This window comes from Fringilla coelebs (genome assembly GCF_963513975.1).
Source record: "Fringilla coelebs genome assembly, chromosome: 1".
Classification (NCBI taxonomy): domain Eukaryota; kingdom Metazoa; phylum Chordata; class Aves; order Passeriformes; family Fringillidae; genus Fringilla; species Fringilla coelebs.
The window spans coordinates 13,001,462-13,026,032 of NC_140028.1; the positions used below are offsets into that span (position 1 = coordinate 13,001,462).

Genomic DNA, 24,571 nt, shown 5'->3' on the forward strand with positions numbered 1-24,571 from the left:
CTCTGTAGTTATGCTGTGGCTCGGATCTGCAGTTAGAGGGTTGCCCCCCCCAGACACAAGTCTCTGGAAACACAGTAAGGAACAGGATCACAAAGCCTTTTAAACAAGAGAAAGCTGTTGTTAAGACATATTTCTTATTCAAAAAAATTTTCAATAGCAAGCTCTACTTATTTTAATAGACTAAATGTGCAAAGACTAAATCCTTAAAGGGGAATAGTGGACCTTTTTAGGAGTATGTTGGGCCCCATTTTAATGTTATTGCTGCTACCACCTCCACCCTTTTAAGTGCAGTCAGGGATAGAGGGAGAGGCATCCTGAAACATGGATGAGGGCCTGCCTTGATCAATGGTAGCAAGTCATCCTGTACACTTCCTTGGAGTGCCCTCACTGTCTTAGAGCCTAATAAAAGAAGTACAGTTTGGCCAAAAAACATTTTGAAAACCTCTTACACAATGAATATTAAAATTGTGACTCTGCTTTGCCCCCCCTTCCCTAATCCTCATTTCTGCTTCTCTGCTTTACAGAGGGGAACCCCAGTGAGCCATATAATGGATTGCTTTATTTTTGACAAAACCTGAGCTGTTCCTGTGATCAAAATTGCAGAAATTGGAAAGAGCTGTTTTCTAAAAGTCTCTATAAATAACTCATGTGGGTTCAAAGGCCTTCCCTAAGCTGGAAGGACTCCAGTTCACTCCTCACCATTCTTGATGCACGGTATACTGCATTTTTTAGTTGAAAACAAGCAAATGTCTTTTTAATATGTTTTCCTTGGGTAATTTCAGTTCTGGTCAGAACACACCTTGAATACGGACAGCAGCACACACAGGTTTGCAGCTGAGGTGCCAGGTCCAGTCCAGAGCTCCTGATGGTTCTGCTGTTTTCATGCAGTGGCTGGAGGTGGGTGGTGGGACAGGAAAGACACCCACTCCCAACTTCACAGGATAAACACACAAACCACCCCACGGGATTTGTGTTTGTAGACAGAGAAACGCAGGCAGTGCAGGAAATGCAAGTTCCTCCTTGTCACAACACACCGGGAATTTTGACTTACTTTAGCAGGGTTTTTAAGCATTGAGTTAAGCTAATTCTTAGGAGCATTTATTTTTATTCTTGAAGTTCATAAAACATGATGTCTCTGTGGGTAATCTTTGATGTGAAAGGTGTGTGTAATAAACTGTCAGCCAAGAAGCTGCCTCACTCCCTGTCTGCACCCTGTGCCAAGCTGGGGTGGGCTACAGTGTTGTTTTTTCTTGGTTCCCCTCCACAAGCAAAACTCACTTTTGTGAGGGATTTAGCTCATGTTCCAAGCCAGAAACCTCTTTCTCTCCTTCCTCCCACTCCAGTGTGGCAGCCCAGCTGGTGGGAAGTGTCAGAGGAGGCTGCACACCCACGGGGGGCAATTGCCTGGCTCAGCCTGGGGCCAGCCTCCAGCCCGAGCTGATGGAGCCCCTCTGGCTCTGCTCATGGCTGCAGGCATTGCAGTGCTGTGCCAGGCTGGCACCCTGCACTCTGTGGCCTTGCCTTCCCAGCACCAGCTGTCTCGTGGTACCATGGCCATCACTTTTTCCCCTGGAGTTTGGGGCACATTTTGTCTGTGGGTCTCCCACCAGAAGCTGACCAAGGTTTTCAACACTGGTCCTCTCTTAATTTACTTTCTCCCAATCTTTTTATAGCTCTCCGACTGAAGTGGAATTTATTCTTTCTTTTTTTAATATAGCTGGAGGTGTAAATCCAGACAAATATAACTCCTGAGGGGGAATCAACCTGTCCATGCCACAACTCAGCAGGGCCTGTGTTACTGCTGGTATATATAAAGCAACCAGGAGCCTTTTTAAACCTCTGAAACTGAAGTAATTTTTTTTGTTACTTACAGCTAATTAAATGGTTCTCATTCAAAAGCACTGTCTCTTGGTGGTAGGTAGAAACCTACAATCTTACTTTTACCACACCCTTTTTATATTTAAAGCCTCTATTTTTAACCCAATGGTGGGATTCAGGGTTAATGCTCGTTAGATCTGTGTCTAGACAGTTGTGAAAAACAGGAAATGAATTACATTATAGTACGAAAGGAGAATTTAACCTTTTCTCTCCTCACTAACACATGTGACTGAGGAAAATATGTTACAGCAGAGTATTTTGGAAAGTTTAAGGAAGTAGAAAAATGAGAAGAAAAAAAAAAAAAGCTGGGTTTCCACAGGGCCTCATGGGAATTATTTCACAGAAAATAATGTGCCAGACTCTGTCCTCAGCTACCCAGGCAGTAATTTGTTTCCTCTGGTCCCTGTGGAAAAATTGCATTTTATTATTCCCTGCTTATGCTGAACATTCAGAAGAAGGAAAAGCCAAGTTAGCCCATTTCACACACATGCACCAGCACGGGCGGCAGCTGCAAGAGAGCAGCCACTACACAACATCCTGCACACCCTGAGCCAGGCAGAGAGCTCTGAACACCCCTGGGCATAACAGCACCTTGCACCCCTTCTCCTCAGGCTGCCCAAGGCCTCACGGTATTTTTAAAATATTTACAAAGTTATTTTTTCTTCTTTTGGATTAGACACTGAAAAACTGCAAAATTCTCTCGCTTGGCCCTTGAGGAAAGTAAGAGCCCAAAGGCTCACTGGCCCCAAGCAGCAGCACAGGGATATTGCTGTGGCTGAGCATGAACAGGGTACGGCTTTAAAAAATTGCTGTAATGAACCCAGAGCATGAATTAAGGCTGAACCAGTGCGAACAGCCGAACAGCCGGGGGTGCTCTTTACCCCCTTATTGTCCCCATTCCCTGCAAATTGGCCGCTGTTCTGATGCAAAACACACCGCGGTCAAGATCGGTGCTGCCAGCATCTTCCAGATGCTCTGGGCGCTTTCCCGGCCCCCTCATGTACCCCCAGTGGTTTCTTAACCCTCCCGGGAGCCCGGGAGGCTGCAGAAGCATCGAGCAAGTGCCCGCTCCGCTGCAGAAGCGCTGTCCCTCCCTTGGTGGCATCCCCCTGTGCCCTGCCCGTGCAGAAGCGCTGTCCCTCCCTTGGTGGCATCTCCCTGTGCCCCTGCCCGTGCAGAAGTGCTGTCCCTGCCGGACGGCATCTCCCTGTGCCCCTGCCCGTGCCCGCTTCTCCCCGCGGGCGCTGCGGGCCGTGGCCAGCCGGACCTGCCGCAGGGACCCTTCTCATCGTGTGCACAGCTTTGCCTCCCTCGTCCATCGCTTTGCTGGAGCCAAATGTTTACGTTCGCTGACATGCTGTCAGCTGGCCAGGAACATGAATATCCCTACAGCAGAGCAACAAAGCCTTCCCAAGGTTCCTCCGTGCCGCTCAGCCCGAGCGCTGCCATTCCTGCCCTCCTGGGATCCTCTGCCTTTGGTGGCTGCTGAGAGCGTGGAGGAAAGGGATTAGCCCTCTCCAGGCTATTTATTTGCTTAGTTTTATCATGATTCCTTTTAATTTTGAAAGCACATAAACGTGCTGTGTACAAATCACTGGAATAATAGTGTAGTTAATTTTATGGCGTCTTTAGCACTGTCCAAAGTGGAAAAAAAAATACCAACCCAACCAACAAACAACTGTCCCCGCAATGGAGCAATCTAAATAAAGTTCTTTAAGCAATACAATATTTCCCTGTATAGCTGTCAATGTTTCCACTGCTAGTTTGTCTTCATAGAGGAACCCAGCTTTGGCACAGCTTATATCAGAAAAAAACATCTTTAAGTGTTTCCAAGGGGGTGTGGGATAAGGGGGATTATGGAAGTTAAACTCGCTAGAAGAGCTGTAGAATGTTGGCCTAAGGGTCTCAGAAAGGAAAGAGCCTCCATTTATCCAGATTTACTTGCCCAGGCTTGTGCCAGGGAGGGAGGGAGTGGAGCAGGAGGCCTTGCAGCATTTGCACCTGACCAGGCAGCAGCAGCCGAGGTGTGGATCCTCCTCAAGAAGAGCCAGCTGCTAAGGGGAGTGTTGAGGAAATAATTCAATGTTGCCCATTGCTAATGCCAAAGTAAGCTCAGGAGCCAGCAGCCTAAATGAGCTGCTGTGGAAGGAGCTGTCTGTACCTCTGTATCCCTGGGGAGGCCCAGGGGCACGTGCATGCAGATGGACACACAGAGTAAAAGCTGCCTTTCAGAAGTCCTGCTCTGCAGCGTAAGGAAGGTCAATAACTTTCCTGTCAGCAGCAGCTTTGCTTGAAGGAGAGGCTTTAGAGCACAGCTCATCCTGGGGTGGGGGGTGGGAGTTTCTGCATTGATCACTAATGTCTTTTCTGTTTTTTTTTCATTAGCATCTTCTGCTTGATGTCAGTGTAGCCTGCTTGACAGTCTACTGCTGCCAGAAATGGTGTTTGATTTACAGAAGAGGTGGAAAGCTAAATAGAAGAGGATACAGGTATTCCAAGGATCCTCACTTTGGTGTCTCTCCATCTCACTCCTGAGGTCTCCTGGCACTGAAGACTGATGGAGAAACCCCAAAGCTCCTCTTGCTGGCCAGGATGGGTTGCTGTAGTGCCCTCTCAGGCATCTAGGAAGGCACATTTACCTCAGCCCATCCTCAGATTACCACATGAACTGCATGCACTGAGATCCTGCATCCCACTTAATATTTAATCACCCTTTGCCCTCATTTTCTTAAGTGGGCAGTGAAACCCTAGCTAGACTGTGTGCCCCAGCAGCATGGTATTTTATTACAGAAAACTCAAAACAAAGCTTCCATTTGCTAATCCAGCCATGCCAGCGGCCATAGCACTGGAGGTCCATGGATCCTCTCCCAATGGCATTAAGCAGCAGCAGGGAGCAGTTCTAACAGTATTTGGGAGCAGGCTCTTTTCCACTGTGCAGGCCAGGCAGATGACCTTACTGTGAGACACAACAATGCCGGCTCAGATGAGACCAAGTGTCAGTGAAGATGGTGACACCTCTTTTGCACCCCACACGTGTACTTCTGTCACGTGTCAGGCTTCAGAGCTCCTCAGCACTGGGCAGTCTCCATGTGTGATTTGTTTTTGGACTCCACATGCTAAGCCAGGGCATTTACTCTTTGAATGACCACAAATAATCCCCATTTCTGAAGATGTCTGTAAACCAAGCAAGCATCCTTACCAGATTGGATGGGGGTCTGAGCAACCTGGTCTAGTGGAAGGTGTCTCTCCCACAGCAGGGGGGTTGGAATTAGATGACTTAAGGTCCCTTCCAACCCAAAGCATTCTATGATTCTATGATCATGAGTGGGGTGAAAGTGTCCTGCAACCTCCACTGTCTGCCTTGCCCCTGCAGGCAGTGAGCAGAGGGGACCCCATGGTCCCTGGCAAGGGCTGGGGACCTGCACCCATGTGGCCAGGACCAGGCTGAGCCATTCCACAGCCCTGGATGTCCACAGCAGCTCAAGGCAGTAGGGCCACAGAGAACACTGGCAGAAAGATTTCATCAGGCTCTATGCCTTGGAAAGAGTGCCCCTGCTCACACAGCACCAGCTCAGAGGAGGCTGGAGCTTTGTCTCTGTGCATGGACCTGACCTCCATGCACCATGGGAGCATGGAAAGGCTGGCAAGCAGGAGATGCAGGGAACGTGAGTGGCAACTTTGCTGGCAACAAAGTCCCTCACTTAGTCTTTCAGATCTCAAAAGCACCTAACCTGGGGTGTTTTATTTAATAAGTACCAAATAAGTTAAATGAGAATGACAAGTAAACAATCTACCCTGGAAAGGATCTCAGACAAATATGGCAGGCAGGGCACTGCAAATCTCCCTTGCTGGGAGCAAGGCAGGGGGAGCACCCTGCTGGTGACACCAGCAAGGAGAACAGCTGGACCCCACAGCACTGGTTATTTTGCATCTCAGGACCGAGCGTATCGATCTCTGTTTACTTTATGGGAACTCCATGGACAATGCATTTGAAAACAACTCCTGGCCAGACACAGACCGTAGCATATTAAAAGGTATTTTTAGTACTTCTGGCAAAGCAGATTGAACTCTGCTTTTAGCTGTACTAAGACAGCTCCATGGAGTTTGCTGGCAGCCCTGCATATTTGTACCGAGGTAGCAACTGGTAGAGGTTACTTGACTAAATAGTTGCATTTCCTTCATGCAAGACAAAAACACAAGTGCAGATAAATACTGTTGGGTTCCTGACTTACAGTGGGCTGTATTTTCTTCCTATTTTCTGCCCAAAAGAAGTTTGAATTGCTGAAGAAACAGCGTCACATAGCAAGGAAAAATTACTCTGAATGTCGCCGCCTCGATTTGTGACGACTTTGTTTTTGTACTGGTATAAATATAACTGTGACCATTTCATACAGCAAAGTGCTCTGTGATGAGTACAGTATAAATAGTGGAACTGATTACACTTACTGTAAACAAGGACTGGCAAGCCTTGCTTCACCCCAGCAGTTAGAATGGTGGAAGCAGCGGGAGCTTTACAGCTAAATGGTTAAAAGCCACAGCAGAACATTTTCTCGGGATGGCTCCAAGCGTGGAGCTGGTGCGCTGCCATTTCAGCAGCCAAGCTGAGACAGGGGGAAGCACGCCACCACAATTGCATACTAAAAAGAAGGGAAGGCTGAGATAACTACCATCTTCTTACTGTGTAGGCTGTTTGAAAAAAAATAACATATAATGATTCCTGCCTTATTGCAGTGTTTGGGTTCCAGATATAGCCTTGCATGGGAAGGCTGGTATGATGCTGAACCAAGCAAAATGAGCATTTCCTGCTTTTAAGTAATATAATGTCAGGAATCCAGCTCACTGGAAACATCCCGCTCATCTTCCAGAGCAGGAAGCAGACATTCGTCGCAAGTATCAGGTGAATAATGTCACTTCATTTGGACATTGTGAGTGGCCGTTCACAGCCCAGGTCCTTAATGCTTATTTTTATGACTATAAAATGAAGCTTGGTACACCTCATGCCTAGGAAGTGGCTTAGCTCACTCAGAAACTCAGGGACTTGCCAGAAGCCTTAGATAACTAAGATTTGTTTTAACTGCCCTCAGTATCCAAGGTATTTCCTACTGTAAGTATAAGGAAACATTGAGGATACTTAAACAACCATATTTGTTTATCTTAGGTCAAACTGAAGAGATTTTCCAGAACCACTACTGCAGCTGCATTTAACTGGCTGAAAGGCTGCATTTGTATAGAGTGCTTCACTTCTGACTCCGTGATCATAAACGAAGAGGTGAACTCCACAGGGAAACGCGCACAAACCTGGGCAGATGTCTCCAGACACTCCTTCCTCGGGTGTGCTCCATTAACCTCGGCCTCAACTGGGCCAAGTCCTGCATAAGGAGGAAGCCAGAAGGCAGAAGAAAATCACCAGCATTCTCTCCCTCAAATTTCTGAGAAGGTAATTACCTGAAGAGAGACAGATGTCCAGGCAGGTTTCACCTTGAGAGGAGATGAGATTCTCCAAGCCTGAGAATCCAAAGTGTCATAGGAGGGCAAGCTCACCAAACCTGGAGCCATCTGCTCTGCTGGGTGACACATGAAGTGATGCTCTGCAGGTCCTTCCCTCCACAGTGTGGCTCATGCCAGGTGTGGGGGACAGCCACCACCTGGGTCAGGGACAGTGTCTCAGTAATGGTTCTGCAAGACACCCAGTGCAAGGTAACTGGGATTACTGAAGGGACATGGTGGTATTTTCACACCTCATTCTTACTCCTTGGTACAGTTTTCTCAAGTAATTTAGTCTACAACCCTTATTTCCTAAAAAGGTAGGGGAAAGAAATGTGAAAAATGAGAAAATTTGTATCAAAGGAATTCTAACAAGGAAAACCTGACCAACCAGAGATGGCCATTTTACAGCAGAAGCTTGGAGAGCAATGGTGCTTCAGAGCCTGCATGAGGCTCTGGCTGGACAATGAGGGTATGAGGAGAGGAGGCCACATATATCAAAATGCCCTGACCAAGGCTCTCATCTTGGAATTTGATTCATACGAATTCATTGCCTCTTTGCTTCCTGAATTGCCCAGATCAGATTGCAGCATCCCCAGTTATCTAAATATAAACTGATAGCAAACCAATTGGTCTGACACCCTAAGGTGTCACAGGCCTGTTTTGGCAGGAACCGTGACCAGATATATTTGGGGGATCTGCCGACCAGATCCCCCAAACTGGTACGTGGTGTGACAATGCTGCCATATAGCCCCTGGTGTGCAGGATGGGCTTGCACTGACGTGACAGGCTCAGGCAGTTGAGGGCAATACCTCAGCCTTCAGCTACAACCTTGCAAGATACAAATCACCTCTGCAATGATGTCAGAACGACTCATTTCTAACTGTAACAACTGGCAGGGCTGAGTGTGCAGAGGACCACCTCTGTCCATGTCCCAACCTGCACCTCCACTGAATGCTGACTGCTCTCTCTGCTGGCCAACCAAGAAATGGGATTTTCTCAAGACAGACCCGGTCACATACAAGTTTGCAAAAATGCACTGACCTAATAAATGTGTGCCAGAAAAAAGTGTATATTTTTCTAAAGCCACAAAGAGCTGAATAAAAGAGGTTGTTTATCAAATAAGCTATATTCTTAGGTAAAAAGCAGCAGAAAAGAAAAGAAAAAGGCAGGAGAGATGTGGGTGCTCCATCTTGTGCTGCAGCTTACTGCTGCAATTGCCTGCTGGAGATGGGAGGAAGCACTTGTGACATGGGATATGCCCCCAGTATAAGACTATCAGAGTCTCACCCTATGATGTCTAGAAATAAAAGGCTTGGAGAATTTCCAGCGATCAACAGAATGCAGAAGTTGGGAGACAGTAGGATTGTGAGTAATTGACCTGAGAGCAGGAGGGTTTCTCCTTGCTTTCTTCAATGCCTTACTCAAGGACCACCTAGTCCAAAAAGCCACCACTTAGGGGTTCTAAGCTCATAAAAACTGTAATAACTGGACAAAAGAAAGACAACACTATGGAAAAGGACAAGGTAAAGAAGGCTGAAAGGGATTGGCAAGCTAAGATGCACTAGGATATCATTGTACTGAAAGTGCATAAGCAGCACATCTTTGTCCTGGACACAGTGGGAAAGCATCTGGACACAGCAAAGATTAAAAGCCTCAAGGGCTACGGAGAGCATGGAGTGTTAGTGAGCACAGGCTGATCCTGTTGTGCCAGTGCACCCCAGACAATCAGCCATCAATGCTTTCCTGTTATTTCCTATCTCTCAGCGGCATGAGCCCAGTTCCCCTGCATCAAGGAGTGAGGCTCTCCCTCAGCACCACTTCAGCTGGGTGGTTGCACTGGAGCTGCACCTGAGGAGCAGCAGTTGTGCTCTGCCATACAATGTACCCCACATATGTACCTATCACTGTGGTAGGAACTTGTTTGAATCTGAGTTGTTTAAATACATCACTGGTCACAGAGCTGACAATTAGTGATGTCTGGCAATGAAGTTGCCTCCTTACCATCAGATTTACAGTGGAAGGTCTTTGCTTGTACTTCTACAGGTACATGGTAAAGTGGCTCTCAGCAAACTGCTTTTTTGTCTGCAACTTACTGTGGTGTTCAGTGGGGAAACCACACTGGTGGGGCCACCTCATGCATCAAATATGGGTTGACAGCAGAGGTTAAACACAGCAAGTTCCACAAAATAGTAAGGACTAGGGTTACCTGGAGAAAGGATCAAAGAGGGGAGGGAAGTCACTTAGTCCCTCTGATGGGATACTAGGACTAATCAGCACCAGAAAAGAGCTAGTTTCTGATAATTACAGTGAAGTGATACAGTGAAAAATTACAGTGAAGCTTTTCTTTATATTTTGGGCCCTAAATAAGCACTTGATATATTCCTGAATTCTCTCCTTCTGATACCATGCCCACCTGAAAGGTGATGAAATGACCCCAGACTTGATGGGCTAGAGAGACAGCACCACACTATCACCATCCTCAGCACTGAGTTAAATAATTCTCTGGCTTCTACTGATCCCTCTGGAACGACAACTTTTTACAAGAGCCATGGTTAATTATAGAAAAGCTATAATCACAAACACACAGCCTGCTACATGTAAAATTAAGCACCTGTTCAAAATGATTACAGAGGAAAAGGACTAACTCTTCACGTTGGGTTTTTTTTTTAACTTGCATAGTCTGAATAATGGTTGTGACTGTTCTTCTTTACAGCCTTGATGCTGAAACTAGATTAAACCAGGCTGACTCTTGTGTCTTGACCCCCACTAAAGGGAGTGTGTCACAGATTTCATGCACCGGAAACCAGCTGAGGTTAAATCAAATGACATACTCAAGTAGGGAGGAATGAGAACCTCATGTTCTGTAACAACTTAAAGGGTCTGTTGAGCAATGCACAGGAACTCTGTATCTATGAGACTCAACCACTTGAAGGGTAAGAAGTGCTTAACACAACGTTCATCTGAAACGTGGATCTTTGCATTCTCACCTCTGCTGTGTCTAACCCAGTGCACTGGCAGCTACAGGGAGCTGAGCAGGCAAACTGCTGCTGCCCTGTACTGTCACAGCCAGCCTTAACATCACTCACAACCAGTCTGTACCAACATCTTCATTCCCTCAGAGCGTGCCTGCTACATCAGCATCAAGAGCTGCCATTTCATCCAAACATGGATACATCAGACCTTTTACACAGGAGTATCTGGTTAAATCCAGCTGTCCCCTCTCCGGAGGGTTCGCGCACCAGTTTATCACAAATCCCGAGTTCCATCGCAGTTTCTTCTGGTGATGCTGATTCAGAGTGACAGAAACTGCAGATCAACTGTCCCACTCCAGAGGGGAGTGTCCCAACAACTGGGCTTCTAACCAGTCCATGCTGGCACTCAGGGAATATGTGTAGTAGCAGCCTATCTGCACAGGCAACCAACTGTGCTGCATCTGGCAATACAAAGTTTAAGCTCCTATGTTCAGCAGCCCTTATGATAAGGACAGAGATGTCTGGATGAAGTGAATCAATCCCACAGTTGTTCAATTGGCTGTCTCTGCTGTTAACATGCTGAGTCAATTCTCTAGAACTAATGAGAGATACAGTAATACACTACATATGTAACAATAAACCTAGGTAACACATACAAGATTCTTACAAGTTTTGATAGTTTTCTTTACTTACAAATAAAATGATCCCTTAATATTTAAAATCTTTACTGTGCTTTTCTTCACAGGAATGAAATATATCACAAATGTTTATTGTAGTCTCAATCCCAGTAGGTTTCCAAGGCCTGACTGGCTAAAGCCCTGAGCAGCCTGGTCTGAGCTGATTTGAACAGGAGGTTGGACCAGGGACTGCCTGACCCTTCTAACCCGTGTTCTTCTAGCACATCATAGTCTGTGAGTCTATGATGTGCTAGGGTATAAAGTAGAACAGGTCCAAAGCTGAGAATTAAAGACCTCATTTTAGCCTGTTTCTGCAATTCCATGTTTAGGAATTGCACTCTTCTAAGTGTGAGACTGTTCCAAACCCTCAGTCAGTGTGATGGCATTCCTGGGATGCCCTGCAGGGATGCAGCTTGGTATCATCTCTAAGCATATTCAGCAGCAGACAACCCTGAACGGGGAGGCTTTCTCACTCCCTTCCCCCCAGCCATATGGCCCTGCTGATTCCCTTACACCAGCAGGAGCAGCTGTCTGACCTCAAGGCAGGCCAGCTCAAGGAACCAAGAAGCAGGAAAAAAAAAACCTCAACAAAACTTCCTGCTTTCTCTCAGAATTACCCTAAATTACCACAAGGCCAAACAAACACCAAGTGCAAGAAGATGGGAGCAGGTGAGAATGCACAGCCAGCATGAGAAGCAAAAATAGCAACTACTGCTAGGAACTGTCAGCACTAGAACATGTCACTGAAATGGCAGGACTTAACTCTCCCCTGGTACAGCACAGAAACCTGGATACTTACCTGGTTTTACATAGTGCATAGGAGTTCACAACTGAACTACAAAATCAATTTTCCTTTTACACTTCTGCTAAATAAGGACTAATCAGTAAATCTAGTCAGGAAACTGAGATGCACTGTCTGTTTACATATAATTGACAGCAATCACAACATGAAGAAAACCATATCTCACTTTTAAAATGTGACAACATGTAGCAATTTAGGCTACAATATTCAGTATTTTATGCATATATTTTTCCAAAAGCTTTTTTTGCAGCTCTATTCAGTTTCAACACAGTAGCTGGAAAAGCAATATGCCTATGGTGGCATGTCTGCCTTTGATTTGACATTAAAAACCAAGTGCATCCTTACATTATTAAAATAAAGGTTTTTATTCAGTTCATGATATTTCTGTCTGGGTGTTCTATTTTTCCAAATATCTATTGCATGTACAGAAATGTAAACCATAAATACAATCTAAGAGCAGCAAAACAAAACACATCCATTCAGAACCAGAGGAACTTTGCTCACTTTACTGTCCTTCCAAGGAATAGCTGTAATCAGTCTGACTGCCAAATCGATGCACAAAGTCTGAAAGGGAGAACACTGAGCCCCATCCCACTTCGGGATTCATACTGATGAAATCATCCAAGTTCATCCTGGAATCTAAGAAAGACCAGAAAAGGGAAATATTTAAGTTCCTGATGCAGGTTCTGTAGCACAGGTATACATCTTTCAAGAAAACATTCCAAACCCCTCTTCAACAGTTCCGCTCACTCCAGCAAGATTCTGCAAATTGTAAAGTGGTACAGAAACATCTATTTCCAGTCTCTGAAACTTTGCTTTGGCCCCCATTCCCCTCTCTGCCCAAGGCAATAATCACATTACAGGATCAGTAAGCATCCAGTAAGTCACTAGAAACTAGCATGTGTGGGTAAGATTTTTCCCTACAACAGCAGCCTAGAAGGGTTGAGAGTAGTGTCAGAGAACTGGAGGGCAAATAACAACCAACACAGGGAAGAGCAATGCAGTCTTCCTGCATTCACACAAATGGGTTGACTCAAAAGAGGAGATATTATTCACCCATTTAAGTTCTGAACCAAAGTAAATGGAGTCAACTTTTGCACTGAGCACAGAGGAACAGGCTCACATCAGCAATCAGAACTGCAAGTTGCTCATTGTCTCTCAGAAGTGATTCACCCCTTGGCAAACCTGCAGTTTGTTACTCTCCAGATTACAGTATTTGTTTTCCCTCCAGCCCTGAACTTTTTCCTTGCTGAACACGGGCCCACTGCAGGGCCAGAACATGCAGAAGGGAGGAGATGTGTGACCTAACCCAGTCCCCAGCCTAGAGGGATGTTCAGGTGAAGAGGAGCACAAACTAGGCTGGGGGAAAATACTTATTTTTTGTGAATCCTGAATGACAGAATTAAGTCAGGGGAAAAGTTTAACTGACACGGATTCAAGAGAAACATAACCATGACTGCTCTTTGCCCGTATTTAATTTGCTCTGTTCCCTGCAGGAGGGGTAGAAACCATTCTGTCCCATTTGTGGATCCCAGAGAGCTCACTGAGAAAGTGCTGCTGTGCAGTTTTGGATTTAGGTGCCTTATACATCCTTTTTCCGGAGCTGGCCTGGTACAAGCTTTGCTGACTCAGAACCATGCTGATCAGAGGTTCAGTTCTGATGACAAACATCTGTGGGCTTGTTGTTTTGACTTCTTACCAATGATGTGCACAAATAATCTTTTTAAATGACCATTACAAGAAAACTGGCTGAGAATGAGTTTAAGGAACAGAGTGGTAAAGCCACTGTTACAGTTTTACTTTACAGATTTACTGTTAACAGCTCTTCCACTATATTAAGTATTTACTTTACCAGGGATGATTCATGTGTGCATTTAAGGATTAAGAATCAAACAAGAGGCGGCACTAATAAATAGGTTATAAAATCCAAAGGATGGAATTTGCTTCAGCTGCAAAATGCTTGTGTAACTAGGCTTACCAATATGGACAGTGTAAGCAAGGAAAGGAAGATGATATTCAGGAACCCCAGACCCAGGAGCACCAGGCATAATCCAGCCCCTGAAGGCTTCTGTTTGCACCAGGTCTACTCTACAGCACAGCTTTGTGATTTGCCTAATCCCAGCTCTCACCCTTTAGAGATCTCACCCCTAAATCTTTTCTTGTTAACCTGTTTGAATTCTGTATATGGAAAATCCTTACGTCCAGCCAAGCATGGTCCTACTGAAGTGAGTCTGGCAGAACAGAGATCATTTCTGCCTGTGTGGGAATTTAAAACAGCACAAGCTCAGCAATTCACTGTCATAGCTCAAGAACAAATTAGTAGTGGGTAACAGCTCTTGCTTGCTCGTGGACTGTTAAGTCTGTTTTCCAGTTTCAAACTGCTCTTTTCCTCCCAGATGCTTTTTCAAAATTAATGCGATTCTTCATATAAGTTAAGATTAAATAAATAATTGATAATTCTCTGCTTTATGTGCATTAAGCATACTAAAATAATTCATAAAACTGTTCTGTGAATGGGAAAGCAGTCCAAAGGAGATTGTTCCAGTAGTTACAAACACAACTGCTGTTCGCAACTTGGAAGTTGCTGCCACAATGCCTGCAGGAAATGAAATTTTTTTCTAACTTCGGAAGGATTGTAGCAGATTGCTTTACCAAAGCAAACAAGTCCATTCCTGTGAAGAGCGATGGCCTAAGAACCTGACGGTAGATGGCACTGGAGCAGCACGGGAGGTATCCGTAGGGAAAAACTTAGTGAGACCTCTCCCGTTTTATTCCTGTAATAACAGCCCCTCTATGCTGCTCTTTCCTCCTGGGCTGTATCTGAAGGCCGTGCATGTCGTGTTAGACCTTACAGCGTTAGGAAACATCTCGGCAAAAATGCATGAGAATACCACAAAGTCCTCTTCCCGAAGCAGGTAAGCGTGACAAACATCAGACTTTTAAAAAGATATACCCAGACGCTACAGCTGGCAAACCAAGATGGAGATGATCTCTCCACAAAAGCACGGAGTATGTATCCTACAACATTTTTACAAGACCAATAGTAGCAGAATTATTTTATTTTAAGATTTACATTACCCTTGCAGTCCCCCTCAGGTGCAGTGACTGTTACACTAGCTTGCATTTGTGCAATGCCTAGAGCTCATCTTCCTCTTTGACCAAACTTTGTTACACACCCCACCCCCACCCAAATGAGACCTATCTGGCCCGTTCTGGGATTCCTGCATTACTTTATTTTTGTTTAAATCAAGTCTGTCACTTTTACCCCAAGCATGGATGAAATAAAAGGCCACTCACTATCTCAGGCATTGTTAGCCACGATACTTGTGGCTTCTGCCAACAGTAGTTAGAAAGCAGAGTTTAAGCCAAGCCTCAGCTTGGCTCACAGACCTTGGACTAACTCGGTGTAACAACAGCTGCCCAAGGGCTGCTGGAAGCAGGGAAGTCTGGAACAAACCCTCCAAGATCAGTTCTGCTAATGCCTAAAAGCTCAGGGACAAGCAGAAGAAAGTTGGACTCTTCACAGACTTGTGTAGGTGTTTACAGCTCTCTTCAGATCCTCCTCCCTCGTCTGAGCAGGGAGATAAGGCAGAGGAACTCTTCCCACTCTCAGCTGGGGGGCTGCTGTCTCCACCCCTGAGATATAACTGACTGTGCAAACCATCCTGGCTGATCCCAACGTAAAACACAGCTCACCACTTTAAATTATATTTTACAGAAAGTGGTGTAACTTCAACAAGCCACTCTGACAATTTAAATGCTTTTTAATTGTGTCTTTATTGTATCTATCTGACTTATTACTTCCACAAAAGCTTATGAAGTAAGGACCTAACTTTACAGACTGGGGTTTTATTCTCAAATGAGAACAGCAGAAGGTTCCCATGGAGTGCATAGGAGCTATTTGTATCCCTATCAGTGCCTTTTTACTTTCACTAGGATCCTGCTGCCCCTTCAGAGAGGAGATACAGAAAGCAACTGCAGACATCTGCTGGGTCTCTGTCTAACAGACTTCCTGTCACATGTATGTTTAATACACAGTGTCTCCAGAATTTCTCAGCTGTCCTATTCATGCTCTTCAAAATAAATTTAACAAAAACCCCAAGTAAAACTCCATTATTATTGACTACCAGGGATTTTATTAATAGTAAAAAGAACAACAAGCTTTTACAAATCAATCCAGTAAGTGTGTTACTGAACACCTTGGGAGAACTGAAATTCAAACCAGTGCTTTTCAGTGTTAGAGCTGCTGCTAACACTTGCACATAAGCCACCCAACTATCTGTTTGGAGTAATTTTGAAATGCACTGTGCAAGCTGCATTTTACACAGGCTTGCAGTAAGGAGGCCTGATCTCATCCTAAGTCATAAACTAAACAGAATCAGACCTCATTAATTTGTGAAAAGAAGATTTAAAAGAAAACCAAAGGTTGGGCTCACCAGCTCTAGAATAATGAATCTACTCACCAAATCTCATTTTTTATTATTTGAACAAAATACCCTGTTTTCTTTCAACAGGAAAGAAAGGTCACTGACAAACAGGTGGGACCAGGGGAATGTGCTGCAGCTCAGGTATGTTTATTCCAGCAGAGCAGCTTTGAGGACAGGGCAGGGTGAGAAAGCACTGTGCAGCCAGTTAACCTGGCCAGCCTCTCCTGCAATCCATGGCAGCAGAGCAGAACAGAGGCCAGAGCAATGCCAGTAAAAGACACAGAGGCCTAACTCTGGGAAACAGCTAGAGCAGAGCAGATCCAAGAGACTAATGCCTAGCATGTAAGTTCTGATGAGATACTGATGAGTCTAAGAGGCTTTTTGGGTTTTTTTGTTTGTTTGTTTGTTTTTTATTGTTGTTTTATTGGTTGGACTGGAGTTGTTTGTCTTTTAGAAAAATGTTTTTTAAAATCACCTTGTGCCAGCTTTAATTTTTTTAGGCATAGACTGGAATTTATGACTCCATGTAAGCTTATTTTTGATTATTTATTTCGCAACCCCACGAGCAGGACAAATACAGTTTAAGATTTATTCTCTTTGAGTTACTAGTAGGAGAAAAATGCCAAATTTGCTAATGATCAAGACGGCTCAATTCGATTCCAAAAGGTTTTGGTAGCAGGGGAGGATTGTAGGGCTGGCTCCTCTAGAAGCTTCCCCCCTGTCCAACACAGCCAGTGCGAGCCAGCTCCAGGATGGACTCAACTCTGGCAAATGCTGAACCCACCAGTGATTGTTGTAACATCTCTTCCTTTAAGAAATTTTTAAAAGCCATTGCACTGAAGTAATTGTGGCCAGGGAGGAGTGAGAATATGTGGGAGAAACAACTCTGCAGACACCAAAGTCAGTGAAGAGAATAAGGGGCAGGAGGTGCTCCAGGCACCAGAGCAGGTATTCCCCTGCAGCCCATGGTGAAGATCATGGTGAGGCAGCTGTGCCCCTGCAGCCCATGAAGGAGCCTCAGGCTGGAGCAGGTAGATGCCTGAAAGGAGGCTGTGACCCCTATGGGAAGCCCATGCTGGAGCAGGCTGCTGGCAGGGACCTGCAGACCTGTGGAGAGAGGAGCCCAGGCTGGAGCAGGGTTGGTGGCAGGATTTGTGACCCCGTAGGGGATCCATGCAGGAACAGCCTGCTCCTGAAGGACTGCACCCTGTGGAAAGGGAGCCACACTGGAGCACTTAAGGAAGATCTGCAGCCCATGGGATGGACTCACACTGGAGAAGTTCATGAAGAACTGCATGAGAGGAGCCCACACTGGAGCAAGGGAAGGACTCCTGTCCCTGAGCAGCAGTGGCAGAAACAACCTGTGATGACTGTGACCCCCATTCCCCGCTGAGGGGGGAGGGAGGAGGCAGATAATTGGGAATAAAGCTAAAACTGGTAAAGAGGGAGGGGTGGAGGAAAGGTGTTTATAGGATTTGTTTTGCTCCTCATTATCCTGCTCTGATTTTGATTGGTAATAAATTCAACTAATTTCCCTAAATCAAGTCAGTTTTGCCCATGACAGTAATTGGTAAGTAATCTCTCCCCATCCTTATCTCAACTCATGAGTTTTCATTGCATTTTCTCTCCTCTGTACAGCTGTGGTTGGGAGTGACTAAGCAGCTTTGGTGGGCACCTGGCACCCAGGCAGAGTCAAACATCAAAGAAGACATATAGAAAACAGAAGGAATATAAAACCTTGCATCTTCTCAAAAGCTTAGAAATTTGGCTACTCTAAATGAAAAGGGAAAAAAATCCAAAAAACAAAACAAACCTACTCTGATAGAAATGTGCCTCACAAATAAATTGGTATTAAAACAATATGGGGTCAGTTCTGTCAGCCATTATATTGCAGTCACCTATAATATGAAATATATAAGTAAATTAATCTTATGCAAACACAAACCAACATGGAAAGCAGAATGTTCTATCTAAGTGAAACTGCAGGGAGAAAAAAGTTATCTGCAATGGAGTTTGGCACGGACATGAACATTAACACCCCAGGCTCTTTTATGATAACAAAAGGTCTGCCACCCAGTTTTACATCAAGTTAAAAATAAGGCAGCTTTATGCCTGATAAAACTGTGCTGAGACATTACAGCTGGAGCCAGACTCCTCACAGACTCACAGCACTGTGCACATTGAAGCACACATCATTACAAAGTATCTCAGTGAATACAAAGGGAAGACAAAGTAAAGCTGGAGGAACTGGTACTAAATGAACCAAAACTTGAACTGGACATCCTAGATCTGAGCCAATCTAGTCCTGTTCTGACTCAGACCTTGAAGCTCCCTAGTGAATGACTTTTCACTTTCAGTGCGTGCAGAGTAACAAGTTTCTTTCAGTCAACTGATCAGGAGATGAGAGCACATCAGCACAGTGCTGCAATACTGTGTCCTTTTGGAGCTCCTCAGCACAAAAAAAACCCCAAAAAAACCCAGAACATGGACATACTGGAGTAGGCCCAGAAGAAGAAAATCAAGTTGTTTGGTGCAGGACAACATTTATTCAAGGAGAGTCTCAGATTACTGGGTCTCTTCAGTCTTAGGAAGAAAAGATGAGGGGGAGACATTATTACTCCCTACATCTACCTGATCAGAGGTAGGACAATGGAGCCAGAGTCTTCTTGGAGGAGCGTGGCAGCAGGACAAGAAATGAAAAATGCAAGTTGGAACATCTGAAATTCAGATTATATGCTAGGATTTTTTAATTAATTGCTTGCTTGCCATGACAGTAGTCAAACATTGGAACACTGTCCAGAAAGTGGTGGAATCACCATCTCTGGAGGTGTTCAAGAGCAGACTGGACAGAGCCCTGAGGAATACCCGTTTTGGGAAGATGTTGGACTGGATGACCTATGGACATTTCATTCAGCATGGCAAGGTACAGAGCAAAGAATGAAAGCATAAGAGGAAGTAAGAGATACATATCCTTCACTATCTACCAGCATCACTGGATCTGAGGCTGACTGAGGCCTGTGGCTGCTGCTCACCAGTGAGGTAAAGCTCAACCAGACACAACAGGCAAGGGGAGAATTACAAGGTTTGCAGCTATGGAGTCATGCACTCCAGGTAGAGATACATGTACACATCTGCAACTGAGTCATTATGTAGCTTACTACCCACAAGTAATGTTTTTTACTCTTTTGAATTTTTTGCTTCCCTGGTCTGACCTCATCTATATTCCTAAGACTTTCATTACCTCTCAGCTATCAAAACAACAAGGTTTCCATAGACAAAAAAGTTCTCAGCACCTACAAGGCTCCAGCTAACAGTGAACCATTCACTGTAGTTCATGAATCCTACAGTCCCTACAATACCTTTGCCTAAAACTCTGCTGAAAATAATAACCAAGAGTTAGAATTCAAGGTGCTTCATAACCCGGATTGTCTAGAAAACACCTAGAGCCTCATAACAAAGACTACATCTTTGTTCCTGCTCACTCTTATAATTCATTTCTACTCTCATGTGAAACACCAAGCTTCCTTAGAAGCCAAAGCAAAGACTGAGAATTAACTTCCCAGCTTAAAACCACTTGGAACTAAAGACAGAACCATGTTTCTTTGGTTCTCTAATCCTTCTCTAACATAAACACTTAGCAGTACTGCATTATTAAAAATCAAAAAAAACAAACATGCAGAGCAATAACATGAAAACTCTTTCAAAGTCTTTCAAAGCAAAACATCACCATGCTTTCCTTGGAAGAAAATGAGAGAACAAACAAACACTCATGGCAAATGTTACTCAGCTTGCAAAACAGATAATTAGAATAAGGTGAAATGCTGTGTGATAAGAATGCTTTAAGCAGCTCTACAGAATAGACGGCAAATCTACGTCTCTCTGACTGGCCCAGAGTCTATCAGCTAGGCTATCATTTACACAAGGCTTAAAGCTTAGGGAAGAACTTGCCAACTTGCCAGTGACCTAAAACATCCTGGGTTCCATTCACCTGGTACAGAAACCTCAAACATTTCATGCAGGCAAACCCACCACACTGAGCAGAGTGAAACTTTCTCCTGCAACACTACTTTGCCAGAATAGGATCTGTGTGCTAGAGTGTGGTATAATCACTGTGTGAAAAATTTTGTGATCCCTAAGCAAGTTATTTGGCCTGTCTGCTTCAGTTCCCTGCTGTAACAGTATTACTTACCTCTCACTCTCTGCTCAGTCTATGAATATCAGTAACTAATGTTTGATACCAGTTAATGCCAGAAGGCATGTTGGACTGCGTGTTCAAAAAAGAGTGCCAAATGCTTCATAGCTCTATTTTTTCCCATATGAAGTAATAAGCTGTCTGGACAAATATTACATAAGTTAATTATGTGCATCCTGGACTACTTCATTCAGCACTGTAAGCAGGCAGGAGTTCTGGGAGCTCACCTGCAGTTTCAATGCAAGGGTATGGAGGAGGAGGTTTCTGCCATTTTCCATTGGCATCCTTCATGTGAGATCTGTCTGAAGCAAATGTCTTCAAGTACAAATCTGCTCGAATCATTCTGATTTTCCTAAAAAAAATTGCAAAACTGTATAAAAAGATACATGTACACAATACTGCACTAATCACTCAGAAGTGCTCAGAGAGCACTTTCCTCTCATCAAGGAGCACTAATGTTTTAAAGTACACAAACCAGCAATGTTGGGCCGAGTTGTTAACATAAAGCTAACGTAGGAAAGAAAAGGGCTTCTGATGACTAAGGCAAAGAGCTTTAGAAAAGTAACACTGCATTCATTTTACTGGAGTATAGTAAAGAAACCTCTGTCACTATGCATATACAAAGAGAACTTCAACTTTGATTTCATGAAATAACATCCATAGTCTTACATTTCATGTCATTACCTGTGAAACTCTGGACGAAGGCTGTCATCCAACCTGAAGGCCTCCACACTGTACACATCGAAAGGACAGGGAAATGGCAGTACTGTGTCAAGATCATAAATGAAGTTCTGCTCCCCACTGGAAAGATGAAGTAGAATAACATGGTAGTCCTGGGAAGAAGGGGAATTGCCATTAGTTCAACAGCAATTAATAAGAAACTGGTAAAGAGAGTGGAAAAAAAAAAGATCTTCCTAAAAGCATAAGTTCAGATCCATTTTTTAAAGCCTGCTTGCTGTCCTTGACTATTAAGCCTGTGGCATTTCTGGCAATAGGAGAGAGATTTCCTAATGTCCATCTTGCCCGTCTGCTCTTCCAGAAACCTTGCTATTCTCCCCATTTCTTTGCAGCCTCCTTTGATTTAAGCCAAAACAGCAAACTAAAGTGTACGCTACTCCTAAGAAAGCAGATAATCTCTCTCATGTTCCACACCAAACCACAAAATTGTTTGGTTAAGCATTTTTTATTAGACTCAGTCATAAATAAACTCATGAGATAAACTGATAGGTTAACATGAAATTTACCTAGTGATCTCTTCTAATAAGAGATTTTGTACCTGTTGCAGTAACACGGTCTGTGAATTTGAGTGTCGAGTGTTCAGCTGCCAGAAGCACCTGAAAAACCAGCACACCACTGAAAAACCAGCAAACAGCTCAGATCAAGAGGACCACAGGAGTGAGACAATTTCCTCTAGCAGCTCTTGAAGCTGGGAAAAAATATCTACATCACACTTTTTCAAGGCAACTATTTTATCAAGACTTTTGGGTTATGCAATGCAGTTTTACTCCTTACCTTGTAAGAAACACAGGAGGAGATTTGATGACACTGCAATTACTGACATTACATATCAGGTATGTGCACTGCTGTTTTCCAAAATTAAATTGAAATTAGCCCTTAACAACTTTAATTTACATTGAATCCACTCACAAAAAGGGTTGAGCACTGTCTTTTGACACTTTCAATATTAAAACCCCAAAGAAATTTGAATGAAAAAGATTTGGGCAATCTACTTCACCAGACCAATATACACACACAACTGTATTCAACATTATTTAGAAAATCCTATTAGAGAGTATAAGAAAAATTAGTTTACAAGCTTCATACAGCCTATGATCCATTGAAATGTCAAAGTTAAAAGACTTTTGAATCCATGAATTCTTATGAGGAATCCACATTCTGCCATGGCCTTTCCTGACTCTGCTATTCCCCTTTCAGGTTTCTCTGCAGCACTCGGATACCTTTTCAAACCAAACTCTTTTTTTTTTTTTTTTGGTACTGTAAAGCTACAAATATTTTGGAAGAAAGTGATTGGAAGAATGATTCAGAAATCTTCACAAGTTTGCAGATTACTCTGCAGAATTTCAGAAACAGAAATTGCCACAAGAAATAGGAAATACTTTTTTCTGTGCCAGATAACTGAAAGGAGTCTATAATGATACCAAGGAATTCTGCAGCAGCAATTACTGAACTACGTTAACTGATCAAATGACACTTCAAAGCCACTGTTTATGGGTCAGTTTAACTGCTGACACCTGAATACACATATAACTTACACTCTTCTATCATCTGGCAGGCCTACATAAATATATTCATTCATCTACTTCTTACAAATACAGTCATCTCCCTACAACACTACAGAGCTGGCAGCCTCAATATCCAGATAATTTTCACAAATCTGTTATGCATTCTCACTATAATTAATACTTGTCACCTATGGGTTTTACTGCTATTAATTTATGCTATTAATTTATGAGGGACAGTGCAAAGGAACACCACATTTAGGCTATATATGAATCTATTGTAAAAGAATTATAAATATGAATGCAAAACTATGTAGTGTGTGCAGTTAGAAGGGACTTCAAAAGGTCATCTGCTCCAATCTGTTGCTCAATGAGACTCTCCTAAAGCCAACTGTCCAGGACTGTGGATAGCTTCTAAAAATCTCCAAGGATGGAGATTCCACAACCTCTCTGGGCAACCTGCTCCAGTGCTCCATCACCCTCAGAGTAGAAAGTGTTCCTTTATGCTACAGAGGTACACACTCAAAATTACTGAGAGTAATGAATGCCTTACCCAGACAACAGGCTCATCTCCATGTCCAGATTTCTGCTTCCAGAGTGGAATCTGAAAGTTATAAATGAACCTGAAGTGAATAATATCTTTCAGATTAATACAGATTAAGTTCAGGTAAACTGGTTAGTTCTTTGCTAACCTATCAATTTCCACAGCTTACATCTGTGCTGCAGTAAGAAAGTTTTTTCTAGTTTTTGTCTCAGGAGGATGAAATTGGAGATACTATTCTGGGCCACGTTAAAAAGAAGCGTGATGGAATCACCATCCCTGGAAACAATCAAAAGACTTAAGGATATGGTTTAGTAGTGAACATAGTGGTGTCAGGTTAACGGTTGGATTTGATGGTCTTAGAGGTCTTCTCCAACCTTACGGTTATTAATGGTTCTATGATTTTATAAAGACAACTATTTTCCCAAATTGACAGATTACAGACAGAGTTACTCCCACAGCTCACAGGACACCATGCCTCATTTCACTGTCCTAAATGCAGAGCACAATTAAAAGATCTCACGTGGTGTGGTTGGCACACCTCTGAGCCAAAGTGAGCTACAGGACGGGTTTGGACGGTGTCTCACCGACAGGCTGGGCTAAAGGCTGGCTTCCCAACACTGGGCTGCGGTCGAAATCGCTGGGACCATTCTCACCTACACTGGGCTGCGGTCTGAAGGCCCGAGCCTTTCCACAGCTGTCGCTGATCACATCCCATTGACTCACCATCCTCCTATCATTGGATATGAAAACAGCATAAAATTCTTCTAAAGGGTATCGATCCTGACTCCTGATGTAGTCACAAAGCTTCCACACATTTTCTTCGCTGCAAAACACAAAATCAGATATTTATTTTGTTTTCCTCCAACTTCATTTTCCGTGACGAGAGACGAGCCCAGGAGTGTGACCAGCCCTCAGCCGCGCTACTCCCGCGGTGCCTCCGGCGGTCCCGGCGCCTCACAGCCGTACGAGGGGCAGCGGCTCGCCCGGCCTTCTCCCTTACCAGTAGCAGCTGGTGTAGGTGCAGGCGGGGCGGGGCGGCACCGCCGCCTCATAACCAGCCTCGGGCCGCGCCATGGCCGGTCAGAACGGGGCTAAGGGCGGCGCAGGAAGCGCTGGGCCCGGCGGGAGCAGCCGCTACACTGTCCCCAAGGAAAGGGCGGCCATCCCGGCTCGGCGCGGGCACTCCGCGGGTTCGGCCGGAGCGGCGGCGAGAGCCGCAGGTACCCTCAGGCGGGCGGGACAGGACGAGGCGGGGCCTCGAGGCAGCCCCGCCCCGCGCCGCCGGCGCAGCGCTCCGAGTTTTCGGCGCCAAACGTCTGCGGCGCGGGGAGCCGCAGTGCGCCGCGTGCCCT

The 24,571-nt window shown here is 44.5% G+C and overlaps 1 protein-coding gene across 2 annotated transcripts; it reads right to left on the reverse strand.

The window, feature by feature from the left end:
* Nucleotides 1-7,417: 7,417 nt before the first annotated feature.
* NTAQ1 (N-terminal glutamine amidase 1) lies at nucleotides 7,418-24,496 on the reverse strand. 2 transcript variants are annotated; one of them, XM_084200944.1, is made up of 7 exons: nucleotides 24,220-24,496; nucleotides 23,943-24,042; nucleotides 23,229-23,279; nucleotides 21,120-21,268; nucleotides 20,663-20,787; nucleotides 12,321-12,455; nucleotides 7,418-7,554 (listed from the first exon to the last, which is right to left on the reverse strand). In XM_084200944.1, the coding sequence occupies exons 1-6, from the start codon at nucleotides 24,291-24,293 to the stop codon at nucleotides 12,322-12,324; spliced, it is 633 nt and encodes a 210-aa protein (XP_084057070.1). In that variant the 5' UTR covers nucleotides 24,294-24,496; the 3' UTR covers nucleotides 7,418-7,554; nucleotide 12,321. The 2 variants fall into 2 exon arrangements, with proteins under 2 accessions (XP_084057070.1, XP_084057069.1); XM_084200943.1 differs by lacking the exon at nucleotides 7,418-7,554 and having other exon boundaries at nucleotides 12,153-12,455.
* Nucleotides 24,497-24,571: the final 75 nt, after the last annotated feature.

What these genes read in the sequence shown, in the direction of transcription:
- NTAQ1 (XM_084200944.1), bottom strand. Translation starts at nt 24,293, where the DNA reads ATGGCGCGGCCCGAGGCTGGTTATGAGGCGGCGGTGCCGCCCCGCCCC. An exon ending in GAGATGAGCCTGTTGTCTGG is followed by an intron (nt 21,269 to 23,228) that starts GTAAGGCATTCA and finishes CCTTCTTCCCAG; the next exon opens with GACTACCATGTTATTCTACT. An exon ending in CTTCGTCCAGAGTTTCACAG is followed by an intron (nt 20,788 to 21,119) that starts GTAATGACATGA and finishes AATTTTTTTTAG; the next exon opens with GAAAATCAGAATGATTCGAG.